Genomic DNA, 16,721 nt, shown 5'->3' on the forward strand with positions numbered 1-16,721 from the left:
TTTATGTCTAAATCTTTCTTAGACTTAGGGATTATTTCTTCTAGGTTAAAACATGAATTAACATGTCACCAAGTTTATTGTAAAACTTAGAGAAAGTCTCATCATTCTCCGTCTAAGTGCAACTCAACAAAAAAATTGAGGTTCAAATAACTCCATAGTGGAAGGCCCTTATGAGTTACTATTAAGTCATGTTCAACCATCTTAGTGTATTTGCAAGTTACAATCCTGCAAAACTTGTAAAGACTTTTGAAAATGTGAAAAAGGGTTTTGGTATTCATAAGTTTTATTTTATTATCACAAAATAAAATAATTTAGAAAAATTATTTTAATATAATTTTTGTGTTCAAATATTTTTTTTCTTCAAAATAACTATTTTTTTTATATTATTATATTTTACCTATTAAGATCATGTAACTTTGATGGTAATGCATTATGAAACATCCAAAAAAATAAAAAAATAAAAATAAAAAATATTTTTCAATAATAAAATCCTTTATAATAAAAAATGACTGTACCATATATATATATATATATATATATATATATATATATATAGATGAGAAATATTTACATGTAAAGAAAGATAATTTAGAAATATAAAATAACTATATTAGCATTTTAAAATTTTATATAATTACGTTATATGCAACCAAGGAGGATATAAAATGATTGTACTAATGATTTTTTTTTAATCATTAGACTCAAAATGTAAGGAAAAATAAAGAAATAACATATTAAGTATTTTGTGGTATAAATAGAATATTTTATAACACAAAAAATTAATGATTGTTATTAAAGTATAATTTTCTTATATATTTACTATTAACATTTAAAATTATGATTATTAAATTAATAACATATTTAATTTTAACAATATGAGTCAAAACAAAAGGATTCGTACATAATGAATTATACCTTTTAGGATATAGATGTAGTATCATAAATGATATTTTATTTTATAAATTTACAGTATAGATATTATCCGCTTTGAATCAAAATGAGTCATCATGACTTTAAAATGCATCTATCTATATAGTTAAAAAGAGTGTATACTTATATAACATTATATAATGTTCTCGTTGTGTCCCATATGATTACGAGACCAACACCCTCACAAATGGCAAACAAACTCCCACATCAGGGTCGAAGATTGGTTCTAATACCATTTGTAAAATGACTTATTCCCAATCGCGTAGATATTGTCTGCTTTGAGTTCAAAGGGATCCTCATAGTTTTAAAACACATTTACATTGTTAAAAGGAGCTCATACATATATAGTTTCAGAAACTTTCTCTCGTATCTAATGTGGAACATCACAATATCAATTCAAATACTTTTGATCTATACTTAATTAATTAATTAATTATAAAATTAACTTATTCATTAATATAAATTTAAATAAATTAAAAAAAATTAAATTATTTATCAAATGTGTGAAACCTTAAACCCACTAAACATGATTAATTTGAGCATGAATTGAAAATCTTAGAAAGATGTGAAGTTGGATTGGAGTAAATTAGATCAAGAGCTTTATGAAATAAATTAGAAATCAGCCCAGTAACAGCCCAATAGCTCAAATTTTGGGCCGGCCCATGCTAGCCCATTATTACCCAACTGAAATTCTCTGGTCACACAAAAGCATCTAATCAGCCAATTCAGCCCTTCTCCAAACGCTGCGTTTCGGTCCATCTCAGTTTAAGTAGCCGATCACTGTTCATGTCGATTATTCCTTCTCCAAACGCTGCGTCCGGTCGATTTCTGAGTTGAAGGTACTGTTCCGATCTCTATTCCCAATTCATTCAATGGATTTCTAGGTTAGACACCATCGAAATAATGAGAAAATGAAGGAAAATTCTGAATCCTAAAATTTTCACCATCTATGGTTCGAGAATACAGAAAATTTTCACTTTAAGTAAAACTCATGAGAATCTTTGGCTTAGTTGATCTGAGTTTTTTAATTTTTTTATTTCTTGGATCTTTGGCAGCAAAGAAAGTGAGACAGATAACATTGTTATCAAAATGTGGTTTGGTGTCTTTTATTTTTCTTCATTTTCTTGGTAACCAAACGGTCGGATTTCATTCGGAGTGCTTTATAAGCTGGATATGCTATTGCTTTAAGTTTTCAATTCTAGGTTTTCTTTTTTCTTTTTTTTTTGAATAGCCGTGGATCTATTTCCACTTTGCATTACAGCTCAGACTGAAATATTTCTGTAAGATTAACGGTTTTTGCTATTTGGGTTTCTTGTATAAAAATTGATTTAGTTTAGGTACAGAGAAAGTAAGAAAAAGGTAATTAAAATTCTGAATTGTAAAATTTTAACCAACTATGATTTGAGTCATAAAATTTTCATCAAAGATGATTTGGGAATACAGAAACATGCCGCTTTACTTAAAATTCACGGTGCCCAGGGGCTTTTTCTTTTTCTTTTCTTTTCTTTTTTTTTTAGAAGCAAAAGATGAGAATTAAGTTGTTTTATTTTATTGCTCTATATTCATGGAAACCAAATAGAGGGCTAGGGTGCCTCTTTGAATGCTTTTAACCTGTATTGCTATTGTTAAAAATTTTGAATTCTAAGATTTCATTCTGGACCACAGCTCAACTAGAATTTTTATAAAATTAATTATCTAGAAACATCATCTTGTACAATTATATATTAAAAAGGTTGGCTTGAATAAACGATCACTAGTTTTACCATGGAAACATAAATGTTATACCTACCATGCTACGAATGAATCCCAATGTAAATGGAAGCCTTTGGAAGAAAAGGAAGGAAAAAAAAAACCGCTTTAAGGGGGAAAAAGGAAAAAGAAATTGGAAAACTTTAAAGTGCAAAATAAATAGATTTATAAGTTATTACTGATAAATAATAAAAAGGTGAATTTATATGATCTTTAAGGTGTATTTACTAATGATTGTTGTAATTATTAAATAATAAAGGTGTGAAATATAGGGGGAAATAAGTGATATAATTGGGGTGCTTTGGGAAGAAAAAAGTCTACAAATTCTTCTTACTTTGATATATGGTATGGATTTTTGTGTTTATATATGTTATTTTTCAAGTAATAAATCAAAGTAACTCTTGAGTTTAGGTAGAACTGGTGTATTAACCCAATAGTAGCTCAATATTACTTAGTAGGTGCAGTTTATTCTATTTGGCAATCTACCTAATGACAATAAAGAAAACTAGACAACTTGTTAGAAATATCTCACTGGTTCTTGGGGTGACAAACTACTGCCTTTTCTAGTATGTTGCAATACCTCTTTTAATTGAAATACACATCTAGTTGCTGGTGCTTTCTGTCTTCTTCTATCGGCTAAGCTTCTGTCTTATAATTTTGTTGTGATTGATCTTTTAGTTCATCTATAGAAAGAAAAAATCTTATCCATCACTTCCTCTAGGAGACTCCATAGCAAACCAAAACATGTTGCTCCTGTTTTTTTGGGAATCATATTTGTGAGATATAAATAGGCACACACATTGAAAGTTGTTTTCACTTTTTTTTTCATCATGCTTGTTCTAAAGAAAAAGGTAGTTTATGATACAAACCAACAAAGGAGTGAAACAGGGTTGAACTGGTGGACTATCAGGAACAAAAAGTAGTTGAGAGATAGAGGCACAGTGGGATGGGAGGGCAAGAGACTGTGAAGCAGCTTGAAGAGTGCTCGGTTGCCAAGTTAGTTTTTCTTCCCATTTAAATAAGTATCTATTGTGCTTGCTAATTCAATTTTCTCCCCATTTAAATTTTTATTTATTGTGCATATCTATCAAAAATAAATAAATTTATTTATTGTGCATGCAAAATTCTCAATGACGATTTTGAATTTGATAAGGTGTTCTGTATATTGGGAATAGTGAGTGGGAAGCTCAAATGCACATTTGGAGAAAAGGGTTTCAAAAACATAATTTCTTTTGATTTTAGACTTATTTAAAATTTTGGAATAATTTTAAAATCTATCAAAATTGTTTGGGAAATATCCATAATAATTCAACAATTTCTAAATAGTTTACAACTTATTGAATTATTAGCAGTACAATATAATTGCATGCTTTGTTGCTGCTATTATGAGTTATGTTTGGACATTAGTTCTTAAACCTTCATCATTATGGTTCCTTGTTGTCTTTGAAAGATAAAAGCATTTTGACTGTTAAACTTCCTTGTGAGTGTTGTTGAGCTTGGAGAAACATCTTTGAGGGTGCTTTAGGTATATTTGTACTTTTGGGTCAAAATTCCTATGTTACTCGTAGCTTGAGTCTTTCAAAATCCTTCCTTGGACCATTTCCTTATTTGGGATTGTGGAAAAGAATGATTTTTATTCATTGCATTTTTGACAAAATGATACAATATTTATCATGTACAATCCTACAACATTAGAAAGCTAAATTACATAAAATTAGAAAGTTGACTAATTCTTAGAAATCCTCTACCATACAAATAAAACACGAACTATGCAATTATATAATCTCGAAAATCAGGGAATTATACAACTATACAGTCCAAGAAATTAGGAAATTAATTCCTTAATCTTTTCAATCAAAACTTGGAAATTAAGGGGTTAATTCCATGGCATCTTCAAGTAGATTCGTTAAACTCCCCCTCAAGTTGGTGAGTAAATATTACCCATTTCCAACTTGCTAGTTATCTTTTGAATGAGTGACTCGATAAGCCCTTTGTTAGGATATCAATAAGTTGCCTATTTGTTGAAACATAAGGAGTACAAAGTAGCCCATTATCAAGCTCTTTTTTTATTATTTATTTATTTATTTTTATAAATGAAGTGTTGATTCACTTCAACATGTTTTGTATAATCATATTGAATTGGGTTATGAACAATGCTAAATCTTAATTATCATGGTATAGCTTCATGGTTACAATACCTAGGGGTTGATTTGTGGTCTACCATTGATTTGGTTCAGTTTGTGCCCGTGGAGGCTTCTAACCTTATTAACCCTTCATTTTTCTTGAAGAGTATTCCCTTACTTAGAGTGGGTTTTAGGTATAACACAATTTTGTATGTAGTCTATAAGTGGGCCTTTTTAGGGGAGCGCATGAATTGACTTGCTACGCTCACTGCATAAGTTAGGTTTTGTGTGAGACAAAAAAATGAGCCTCCCAACTAGCCTTTGGTAGTTCCCCTTGTCTATGGTTTCATCTTTTGATGCTTCTCCAAGCTTATGATTTGTTCAGTAGGTGTGTCAACAAGCTTACATACAAGCATCCTAGTTTCTTTGAGAAGATCAAGAATGTATTTTTGTTGGGAAATAAAAATATCATTTCTTGAATGAGGCACTTTAATTTCTAAAAATACTTGAGCTTGTTGAAGTCTTTTATCTCAAATTCCGTGGCAATCTATTTCTTAAGTTTGTCCATTTCTTCAATATCATCCACAAACAATTAAGGTTATGATTTTACCAGTTATTGATTGTTTGATGAAACAAGTACAATCTAACTCTATCCAAACTTCTAGTTTCCCATAACTTTAATCTTTCAAACCATGCTTCAAAAGATTGTTTTAGGCCATATAATGTCTTCGTAGTCTGTAGATGTCATGGACATCCATCATTGGACCCTAGAGGTGTTTCCATGCATGGATGAAAATGTCGGGATATTTGCCGAAATATCAGTGAAAAATCAGATATTGGGAGGGGTCGAAACGAAATCAGGCACCAAAAATTGGTTGCACAAAAAATTGTTGAAAAATCGAGAATATTGCCGATATATCAGTGAAATATCGGCTTTAGGCCGATAAATTGTCAAATATCGGCAACAGGAAACAAGTTGGAGTCAAGTGCAAAAAATCGCCAATTAATCGGAGATTTTTTCAAAATATCAATAATAAATTGGAAATTAATCAACAATTTTTTGAAGAAATCGGTGATAAAAAATAGGTTTTTTTTGTTAAATTGCCTTTTTTGTTTTTTTAATTTTTTTTGTAATTTATCTTTTATTTTAAATTTATATTGCCCTTTTATTTATATTAAACTTTTATTTTTAATTATTTTTCATATTTATCTCATTAATCCTATTTTAAAAAATTACTATCACTTCACTTTAATTTTTTCTTTTATATTTATCCTTTTAATTTTATTTAATTTTAAAATTTTTTATTTTAAAATATTAAAAATATAAATTTATTCAAAAATTGCTAAAATATAAAAAAAAATTATAAAGTTATGATATTTTATAAATTAAAATTAATTTGATAAGATAAATTATTAGTATAATTTTTAATAATTTTAATTATTTAAATAAATTAATGTTAATAGCAAAAAGCTGTCACCGCAAATTTGTAATAAAATTTTAGAAATTAAATCTCAAATAAAAATATTTTATATAAATCGATTTAATTTTTTATTTAAAATGTAATAAAACATTTTTTAATAGAAGTAGTTTAAAATTTTTAAAATAAATGAATATAAATATATTAAAAGAATTTATGATAATTTTTTCTAAAAAATTTTATAAATCTTGTTCCATACCTATGTCAATTACACTTACAAAATAATTTTAACATGTGTATTTTGCTTATTTTATTATTTTTTGAATTTTTTCTAAGTATTTTTCATGAATTTTGAACAATTTCCGTCTTACCGATATTTTTGTCAAAATATTCACCGATATTTCCAATATATCCATAAAATCCAAGTATCGATATATTCGTGTTTATCAATATTTTCATCCTTGTTTCCATGTAGAGCTCTTCTTTAGCTCACCATCCAAGAAGGCTTTCTTAATGTTAAACTACTACAAATCCCAACCAAGATTAGCTGCTAAGGACAATAATACTCATATAGTATTCATCTTTACTACTGAAACAAATTTCTTGATAGTCCACTCCATATGTTTGAGTATAGACATTAGCTACAGATTGAGCTTTGTATCTCTCTAGGGTTCCATTTGTCTTTATAGTTTACAATAAGCACCCATTTATACCCCACCGGTTTCTTCTCTTTGAATAATTCAACAATCTGGCATGTCTTCTTTTGTTCAAGAGCACTCATGTCATCATCCATACATTTCGTTTAGCTCTCATTCCTATGTCTCTTAGATGGTGGAATTTCAATGGAATGTAATTGGGTAATGAATGCTCAATGTTGTGAGGATAGTCAATAAGATGATATAAAGTTAGACATAGGGTATTAGTTGCATTTTCTAACTTCTTTCCTAAAAGACATTGGCAAATTTAGGTCTTTAAACATTGATGACAAAGAAGAATGGCTAGAGTTAGATTTAGTACCTATCATTGGATTCGATTCTTGGGTTTGCATTGGAATATGGTTTGAGAATCTTCTTCTTGAGTTGGCTCGTAGTAGCACGACAGTAATGCTACCGGTTTGCTCATCCTTATCCTCGAGTTTGGAAGTGTCTACCCTTATAGGAATAGATTCAATGGCTACTGAAGGATTATTCTCTAGAATAAGGGCTATAACAAACAAATTTGACAGATTAGGTAAGCTCAAGTTAGTCTCATCTTTATTTAATGGTAGGGACTCCCCTTGAAGATGAGAATTGGTGAAGAAATGTTGGTTTTCAACAAAAGTGACATCCATTGCTGTTGATTCCCTCAAATTTTGAGCTATTTGAATTCTCATGGTTAGGTTTCTTCTCCAAAAGTGTCATATTTGCTTGGTCTCCTGGTTGTTTGTATTGTTGTTGATTCCGATTTCCACCATTCCTTCCAAGGGACTATGGTTTGCCGTGTAACTTTTGGCACACTTCCTTTGTATGCCTTGGTTTCTTACAATGAGTACACCAGACGTTGTCCTTGTTCTAGATACCTCTCATTTACCAGAATTTGTACTAGAGATGGGACTGCTTTGAGAGTAAGAAACAGTAAGCACAAACCCTTCACTTGTTGGAGTGTCTAAAGTTATGCTCTTTCTCCCTTCTTTAGCCTTTATGCCTTTATGATTGAGAATACCTCATTTAAAGATGTCAATGATTCCTTTCTAAGTACTTTTTTTTGATAAGTGATTCCTTTCTAAGTACTTAAACACATACTTAACTATATTACACGTTAAGTCCAACCAAGAATTTAAATATTCACTCTCTTTCTTAAGAAACATAGCAGCATTCTCACTATTTTTCATTGTAAGATTTTGATAATAGTCCAATTCAAACCACAATCCTTTCGTAAGATTATAGTTCTCAATTATAGATAAACTACCTTGCTTTGTAGAGTGAATTTTGGTCTTTTTCTCATAAATCTGAGTCGCATCTTTAACTTTGGAACAGGTCTGTTTTATTGCCTCCTAGATTTCCTGTTTCGTGGTTAGGAACATATACATTTCGTTGATTTCAGGTTGCATTGTGTTCCACAACAAGGACATGATTATTAAGTCCTCTCCATACTAGGCAACAGATTTGAGATCATCTTCATTTGATGTTGGTTCAATCAAGTGGTTGACCTTGTCTTTTAACTTCAAAAATCTGTGCACATGTTGAGACCATACCAAATAGTTTCAGCCATTAACTTTGATTGATGGTTGAATGTTTTGATATTCACCAATAGGTGGTTGGTCGGATTTTATGAAATTTTCTGACAATGAATAGCAAAATAGAGACAAATCAATGGTAACGGAAGTTGTTGAGAAGAAAAAAAAGGCGACGGTCATAGTTGTTAAAAACTTGCCATACATGATACGATACAACAATACGCTACATTTTTTATGGAAATCGATACGTATCGTAATCCGTTTCTTATTTTAAAGAGTATCTGATGATACATATATGATATACGATACAATGCTTGATATTACAATACAACGATACATACATCCTCAACTATTTTCTATAATTTTTTTAAAAAATCAAATTAAATTTTTTTTGTTAAAAAAATTTATCATGTTAATTATTTAAAATATACTAAAAGTTTAAAAATTGATCATAAAAAAGTGAAATGGGTGATATAATCTTATATATAAAGTTGCATTCTTATTGTCAAATGCTATATTAGAAGTCAAGTAAGTTTATTCTTACAACAAACATTGGAAAATTTTCATTTGAATGTTAACAATGAAAATAATGGTAATTAGTTAATAAATTTTTTTACTTAATATATTAGTTTTTTTTTTTTTTTTTTAGTGGAAAAGGAATGATGACAATCTTGAAAAGCTAGAACTTAGAAGATGACACATAAAAGCATATATATATATATATGGGAAACTTGTGTTTTGATGGGGCCATTTGGCAAATATATACTTTTCGGAACCCAACTTTATGAAATCTAAAAATCGACTTTTAATGTGAAAAATTATATCTTTTTTATGAACTCTAAGCTAGCTATATTTTTTGTATCGAGATTGCCCTTTTTTATTTTATTTTTCCTCTCGTACCCACCATCTGCCTCTCCCTCCCTCCCTCCTCAGTGAAATGGGCTGGCCGGCGTCATTACCGGCCGCCACTCACACCTCTCACCGGCCGGCAGGCAAAGGTTGTGTTTTTTAGTCTGGCTAAAAAATCGTGGATTTAGGGTTCGCGAAATTTAAATCCAATGGCACAAAAGCAAAGAGACCCCTAGAATAGATCCAAAAAACACGGGGAGAAAAAAAAAAGCAATTTTTTTGGTTTTCCTTGGGGTTTTGCATGGATTTTCTCGGAAATCAAACGAGGATGAATTTTCCCGGAAATCGAATGGGGGATGGATTTTCTTGGGGATCAAACGGGGATTTTTTTTTGCTTCCGCCGCCGCCGTCAATGACCGCGAGAGTTGCTGGTTGCCACCGTCAATGGCAACCAACCGCGCTTTCTTCCCTCTGGCCCTGGTTCTCCACCATTGCCACCGCCTTCTTCTCTCTTGGTGATGTCGAAAGGGAAGGAAAGAGAGAAAGAGGGAAGGGAAAGGGAGAGAGGAGGAGATTGCCGACCGGAGAGAGGTGTGAGTGGCGGCCGGTGATGACGCCGGCCAGCCGGTTTCACTGGGGAGGGAGGGAGAGGCGGATGGTGGATATGGGAGGAAAAAAAAAAGGGCAATCTCGGTACAAAAAATGCAGCTGGCTTAGAGTGCATAAAAAAGATATAATTTTTCACATTAAAGGCTGGTTTCCAGATTTCATAAAGTTGGGTTCCGAAAAGTATATATTTGTCAAATGGCCCCATCAAAATACAAGTTTCCCTATATATATATGTACACACACACACACACGTATAACAACACAATAAGTGCATATGCCTAGTTAGAATTTGGAACTAAAAATCATAGCTAAAAATTGAAAAAGTTTATTTTTGTAGATTATGTGATGAATCTATATAATGAAGTTATATTTTGTTAATTTGAACTTGTCAAAACTTTAACATTCAATGTTTTTATATGTATGATGTAGTTTAACCCTTTAAATTTTACCATTTTCCATAAAATTGGTTATATATTACTCTATAATTCATATTTTCAATAGATATTCATACATATACATATTTTTTTTATTTTTCACTATATAAGAAAACTTATGATATATGATATGGTATGATAGATGATACTAAAAAATAGAAAAACGATACACGATATGTTTTATGAGTTAACAACTACAACAACGACAATCAAGGCCACTTGAGGCAAAGAATAGTGGCAATGAAGGCCACTGGAAGAAGACAACAAGGAAAAAGTTAGAAGAGAACTTAGAGACTTTGAACAAGTTCCGATACTATGTAAAAAAAAAAGATTTTTATTCATTGCATTTTTGACAAAATGATATGATATTTATAGTGTACAATACTACACAATTAGGAAACTAAATTACGCAAAATAAAAAAGTTGACTAATTCCTATATAACCGCTACTCTACAAATATAATAAGATATATACAACTATACAAGCTCGGAAATCAAGGAATTATATAATTATGCTGTCCTAGAAATCAAGGAATGAATTCCCTAGCATTTTCAATCAAATCTAAAAAATAAGGAGTTAATTCCCTGGTATCTTTCATCAAATTCATCAACAAAGATCAAGATTGTAAAAAAAGTGCTTAGAGGCCAAAGTGGTTTGAGGCTGTGGATGTATTGAATCAATCGAGTTTTGAAATTATGGTTGTCTTGATTAATTTTTTGCAATAGAAGATCATAGGGAATCAAATGGTGACATTTTTTTTCTAGGTTATTTATTTATTGTACTCTATTTTTTAATTGATCCAACTTTAAGTATGGTTGATTCATCTTCAAAATGGAGAATGGACAGTGTGACGCATATCCATCCATTCGGGTCAAAATTTGATCCATCTACATAAGAAAACTATTTTTAAAATTTTCTGGTTGAATCATAGTTATTGGATTGATCTCAACTTCCACTGTTAACCCCAAATTTTCAAATTAGGGGTTAAGGGAAATACAAGAGCCATCGCACACATCCCTTTGTGCTCCTTGTTCTTTTCAAATTGGGAGTATTTATTTTCCAGGAAAATTCACCCAGTTTTGAGTTGTAAAAAGTGGTTTTCAGTGGGTTTTCTTACTAAAAATGGATTGATTCATTTGGTTCCTTTATCACTACTCTCATTATTGTTTTGGATTGGGGTAAAACCCTTCCATTTTCCTCTTAATTGGGCTTCAAGAAGTGATTGAGACCGAACTTGGTTTTGACTCCAAGTATGTTCCTGAAGAAGGTGTGTAGCTGAAGTTGGAAGGTGCTAGTTAAGTGGTTCAGGAGAGGATTGCTAGGCTTGAGGCAACTAAATCCTTGTACTAGTTGTTTTTCTTCATAGTAGAATTTTTCGATCACATGTAGATGTGGTTTTGATCTCTTTCGAGATTTTCCACTTTAAATCCTGATGTCATCGCCTCTCTGATTTTGTTTCTTCATTTGGTTATTTCTCTTAGTCTATCTTTGCTTGTGCAATTAACACTGTTATTATAGGTTGATTGGTCAAGGATATGGGATGAATTTGAACCATTTGTGCTTAGGAAAATATTGAAATAATTTCTGTTTTGGTTAAGGAATTGCCTGAAAGATACTTCTGATTGTTGGTATGAGGAGCAGGACAATTGGGCTGTTAGAAATAGGTGTTGGCATGCTAAAGGCTGTGTTCTTGTGGTTTCTGCTTGATACTGAGATCACTAATGTTTAAGGTAGAGATTAAGTGTAGCCATGTCCTCCTTGTGTTCATATGAGAGTTCCATGAGGTTATTTTATTTTATTTGTAAATGCACTAAAATTGTGAGAATCTGCAGTAGAACCTTGAGGATTTTGGAATAGAAGGTCCATAGATTAACCATTAATATAACCTCCAAATGTGGTTCATCGACCCTCACTGTTGCGATCATTAATTTTTTTGATAGGTAAGATGTTTTATTTGTTTATAATTTCTTTTTTGGTCCCTAGTGGGAGTTGAACCTGAACTTCCCACAATTCCACCCCTTATGATTAGCCTTTGAGCTAGGTCACAAGTGCTAGTCAGAAAGTTTTTACTATAGCATTCTCCGGACCTAAAAGTTTTGATCTGTTTCTAGAGAATTTATCTGCAAAATATGGTTAGAAGTCATGACGATTGTAAGAATGTTTTTTAAGACCTACCAAAAATATTTTGATGGATTTAAATTATGAAATAGAAGGCATGTGTCAGAAAGGAATAAATATTCTCATTTCTTATTCATTCTACAACTTAATGACTAACTTGGGAAATATTGACAATATTTACACTATGATTTAATTATTTCCAAAATATTGAATTATGAGATACACAAGTAGTGGATTGAAGAGATGGGTAGTTTCTATATGAGACTTTCAAAGGGAAAAATGTAGAATTTGTGATAAGACTGTTTCGCCCTTGCTCAAGTCAATGTGTCCATGAACTGAAATGGTTGCTGTTCTGGTTTACTCTTAAAAGTTTGTAACTTGTTCATCACAATTGCGATATGTGTGCAGTTCTCCATTTATTTCCATGTAGATCTTTTAAGTTCATAATTTCATCTGATGAATTGAAATCTGTCGAAGTTCTGTTTGGTATGGTAGAATCAAATTTCAAATTTATTTATTGTGAAAAAAAAAGGAGAAAAAAATGATGATGTTGTTAACTTGTTATGTGTGGAAAATGCAGTGCTCTGGGGACATGGGTATTCTCAGTAGCAGGGGCATTGCTAGCAATTCCAGTTGGAATAAAACGGAAATCATTGGCACCCCTTGTGTTCTTTGGAACAACCGGTACCATGGTTGATATCATCATGGGAATCAGCGCTTGCGAAAGAGAACATGCTGAACGCCAAATGAAGCTTCTAGAAGACCAAAATTCTGCGGCTGAATCTTGACATTGGATGCCATGTAATCATGTGAGCTGCCAATACCCCTCTGGGAGTCTGGATATTTCTTCCCTAACCTTTTTCATGGCATAAAGTTTGTTTATGATACAACTACTACTTTCGCTTGATGAATAAAAATTCAGGTTTTTGTTGTTAGTAGCAGCCAGTTCAGGCTTGGATCCAAGTGTGTGTTTCAGATGGGTCTTTGCCCTTCTTCTCCAAAATATTCAAGAGCCAAAGCTTCTCCAAACCTATCTGCTCCTTAGACATCTGCAGTTGTATTGTTTCCCTTCCTACTTTGTTTTGCCTTTCTATTGTTTTCTTTCTTTTAAGAATAAAAAATATTAATAAATTGTATTTTTATATATATATATATATAAATATGAATTCATTTTATATCCTTAAAATTTAATTTAAAAATTTTAAAATTTTCAATAAATTTTAGAATTTATTATCTTCTTAAGATAAGTTTTTGAATTGTTTTTTAAATTTTCAAATTCAAGTTGGTAGAATCAAACTTCATTTATTAAAAGTCCGTTAAGGCCCAAATGGAATCGACGCTCCTCAACTTCTGGCCGGCCCATCAAGGACGGACTTAGCACAGTGTCTTTTTTTTTTTTTTTAATTTCTTTATTTATTTAAAGAAGTGGCGAGGGTAAAAAAAGTTTAAAAAAACGTCAAAAGGAAGTGAAAGAAAGGATGGAAAATGCGGAAATTGTTTCTACGTGTTTTCTATTAAAACTCATAACAGCTAATAAAACCACACACTCTGTCTCTCTCGCTCTACGCGCTCAAGTGTAGAGTACAGAGCATGCAAAGACAATCTCTGGGCTCACCTTCCTCGAAGCTCCACATCCATGGCGGAGGCGGAGGAGGAGGAGGAGGAGGAGCAAAAGAGGAGATTCTCAAGGCAGAAAAAGACCTTAACCAAAGCCAAAACGACGACGAGGCCGACCACAAATCTCTCAAGCCTCTCCGATCATCCTCTTCTCCCCCGGACAAGCTCATTCATCTCATTCCCCTCCTCATGCTCTTCTGCTTCCTTCTCCTCTACCTCTTCTCTCACGATCCATCTCACTCCGGTGCGCTTCTCATTATTCACTCTCTCTCCCTCTATTCTGATTGCCGATTCACTTTAGCTCTTTTTTTACGTTTTCTTTTCTGCTTTCCTCAGAATTGGCTCAGTTTGATGGCTTCAAAAAGCGATCCTCCAAGCTTACAGGTATAATGTGAATTCTGGTTGTGTTTTTTCAAAGCGTTTTCGATGTTTTTGCTTTGATTCACTCGTTTTTTCTGTTTCTCCACGCAGATTCGAACGAGATTGCCGATTTGGAAAGGTTTGTGGTGAAAAGCGATGTTTTCTCGATTCGAAGCCTTAGGAATCTGCAAGAAATCGGAACATACGCCCCGAAATCTCGACTCCACAGGAAAATGGGTGATTTCTAGGCCGCATTTTCGGCTCCTGTGTTTTTTTTTTCTCCTCCAACTCTCCCTCTCCACCCCCGCTCCCCACCCCTACCCCCCAACACGCACATCCTCTAAGGTCGCACGTGGGACTCCCTACGGATTCACACGCGCGAATCTATCTGCCATTTTTTTCGCACGTGTACATGCTATTGCTTTGCATGCCAATTTGTTGTTTTGTGAACGCGCTTCGGCGCGTGTTACTGATATCATCATATATGTATAAATATCCATATTTAATTATGATTGTTCCATCCCACCAAAAAAAAAACAGATGAAATATCTGGCGATTGAATGCTAACGTGCACCGTAATTCATTTGAGGAATGAGGATAGTGAAGAGAGTCTAACATGCGCAGTTGATGTCTGGAACTTTGGATTCCAGCTGGTTCTTTCGGACCGTTACTGCACCTCGAGTTGCGGTTGGCTCGCCAGCTGGAAAGTCGTACTGATGGAATCTGGTGCTTCCAGTGTGAGTGAGTCGATAAATGGCACCCCGTTGCATGCTTCCTCTCTTCTGCCTAGCTCATCTCAAGACACGTGTCAGAGGTACAATCATTTATTTGGGGATAAACACCAAGGGTCCCACAACACCTCTGCGGGAATTTGTTCATTAAACTTTCTAAAAATTTATAGAATAATTTAGAAAAAAAACCACAAAATTCTAGCAATGCATTTTGTATTAACTATTAAGTGTCGAATTAGTAAGAGTGAATTTAAAAATGAAAAACGAGGGGGCATTTTGGTAATAAGAAGGAAAGAGGGTGGACTGATTGAGAAGAGTGATGATTCTCAGAAGAAGGTGTCGGTGGAAGAGACACGGTGTCTTTTGTTTTTTTGAGTTTTGATGATGATTACGTGTCACGATGTGACGAGTGTCATCATAAACCACCTACGTTCAATTATCTTTTTATTTTTTATTTTTGTTTTTTTCCTTGGTCCACCTCATCATTCATATGGATGATTGAGATTGAATGATGACAAAAAAAAAAGAAAAGAAAAATGGCATCTTTTTTGTTTTTATTTTTTTAATTCAATCGAATTCTGATGATTCATGACATTCATCATACGTAAATTAGAGACATATATTGAAATTAAGGAGGAATATATTAATTGGTTTCCTTGTACAAGTTCTCTAATTAGTATGCTCACATTTTCTGTCTTTTTCAAGTCTTCAATTTTTTTTTTCTCCTCGAGGGTTTCCACAAATTTAAATATCGTATCTTAAAAGAACTCTAAGCTGCCGTGTCCATAGAAGCAAGTGAATACATCAGATGTGGATTTGTCTGATACACAGTGGGTAGTGGGTGAAGAGAGAGAGAGAGAGAGAGAGAGTCCACTTCTTGGCTGGTTTAGCTTAAAAGATCAAACTAAAAGGTCCCAAAAAAAAAAGGGTGGCCAAGTGGTCCAAACCCACTATCACGAGCAGCAGCAGTTGCAGCCTCGCTTCACAGCAGCATAACATGCTCGTGAATATGGTTTTTTACAGGCTGTTTGGTTTGGGAAAGTGTTGGAAGAGTTTTAATATTTGGATAACGACGTTTGTTGAGTGTGACTCCCCAGTCCCCATTAAGTTTTGATACTGACAAAATTGTGATAATAGGCATAATGGTATTCTTAAAAGTTTTTGACCAGAGGATTTCTTTTTAACCCTATAAATCTATTCTAGAGTTGTGACTTGTGATGGTCTTACTGTACGATTGAAAGAGGATCATTAGACTCGGTGGAAGACTGAAGAGTAATCACAATAACAGGGTTTTGTCGGAAACCACCGTTTTGCTTTGGCTGTGCGGCTGTGCCTGCCTACGTGGAACCCTAGATATTGAAAATAGAAACACTGGATGAGGATGAGATGATGATGTACAACAAGAGAAGTTCATCAGAGAGGGTCGCGATTTGACTTCTCCTCACGTGAGATGTCGTTATGGTGATCGCAAAACCATGTGACTTAAAACAATATCCAGCTCTGCGACGCTGCACCTCCCTTTGCTGTCAATCCGCTCCCCTAGGGCACGGGCGACTTTGAAAAAAATA

The 16,721-nt window shown here is 32.9% G+C and overlaps 2 protein-coding genes across 4 annotated transcripts; both read left to right on the forward strand.

Annotated features, from left to right (window-relative positions):
* Positions 1-1,664: 1,664 nt before the first annotated feature.
* Positions 1,665-13,383, forward strand: LOC117928065. Of its 3 annotated transcripts, none has more exons than XM_034847850.1 (3): positions 1,665-1,769; positions 3,525-3,675; positions 13,026-13,383. In XM_034847850.1, the coding sequence occupies exons 2-3, from the start codon at positions 3,626-3,628 to the stop codon at positions 13,231-13,233; spliced, it is 258 nt and encodes an 85-aa protein (XP_034703741.1). In that variant the 5' UTR covers positions 1,665-1,769; positions 3,525-3,625; the 3' UTR covers positions 13,234-13,383. The 3 variants fall into 3 exon arrangements, with proteins under 3 accessions (XP_034703741.1, XP_034703750.1, XP_034703759.1); XM_034847859.1 differs by having other exon boundaries at positions 3,568-3,675; XM_034847868.1 differs by having other exon boundaries at positions 3,590-3,675.
* A 559-nt stretch (positions 13,384-13,942) lies between these two features.
* On the forward strand, positions 13,943-14,932 carry LOC117927600. Its single transcript, XM_034847202.1, has 3 exons — positions 13,943-14,306; positions 14,399-14,446; positions 14,534-14,932. Exons 1-3 carry the CDS (start codon positions 14,036-14,038, stop codon positions 14,668-14,670), a joined length of 456 nt encoding a protein of 151 aa, XP_034703093.1. The 5' UTR covers positions 13,943-14,035; the 3' UTR covers positions 14,671-14,932.
* The last annotated feature ends 1,789 nt before the right edge of the window (positions 14,933-16,721 follow it).

This window comes from Vitis riparia, chromosome 2 (assembly GCF_004353265.1).
Source record: "Vitis riparia cultivar Riparia Gloire de Montpellier isolate 1030 chromosome 2, EGFV_Vit.rip_1.0, whole genome shotgun sequence".
NCBI classification, from domain to species: domain Eukaryota; kingdom Viridiplantae; phylum Streptophyta; class Magnoliopsida; order Vitales; family Vitaceae; genus Vitis; species Vitis riparia.

Bases quoted from the DNA above. Each gene is read 5' to 3' on its own strand.
- LOC117928065 (XM_034847850.1), top strand. From the start codon at position 3,626: ATGGGAGGGCAAGAGACTGTGAAGCAGCTTGAAGAGTGCTCGGTTGCC. The intron at 3,676-13,025 runs GTTAGTTTTTCT...TGGAAAATGCAG, and splicing joins GAAGAGTGCTCGGTTGCCAA to TGCTCTGGGGACATGGGTAT.
- LOC117927600 (XM_034847202.1), top strand. From the start codon at position 14,036: ATGCAAAGACAATCTCTGGGCTCACCTTCCTCGAAGCTCCACATCCAT. The intron at 14,307-14,398 runs GTGCGCTTCTCA...TGCTTTCCTCAG, and splicing joins TCACGATCCATCTCACTCCG to AATTGGCTCAGTTTGATGGC. The intron at 14,447-14,533 runs GTATAATGTGAA...TTCTCCACGCAG, and splicing joins GCGATCCTCCAAGCTTACAG to ATTCGAACGAGATTGCCGAT.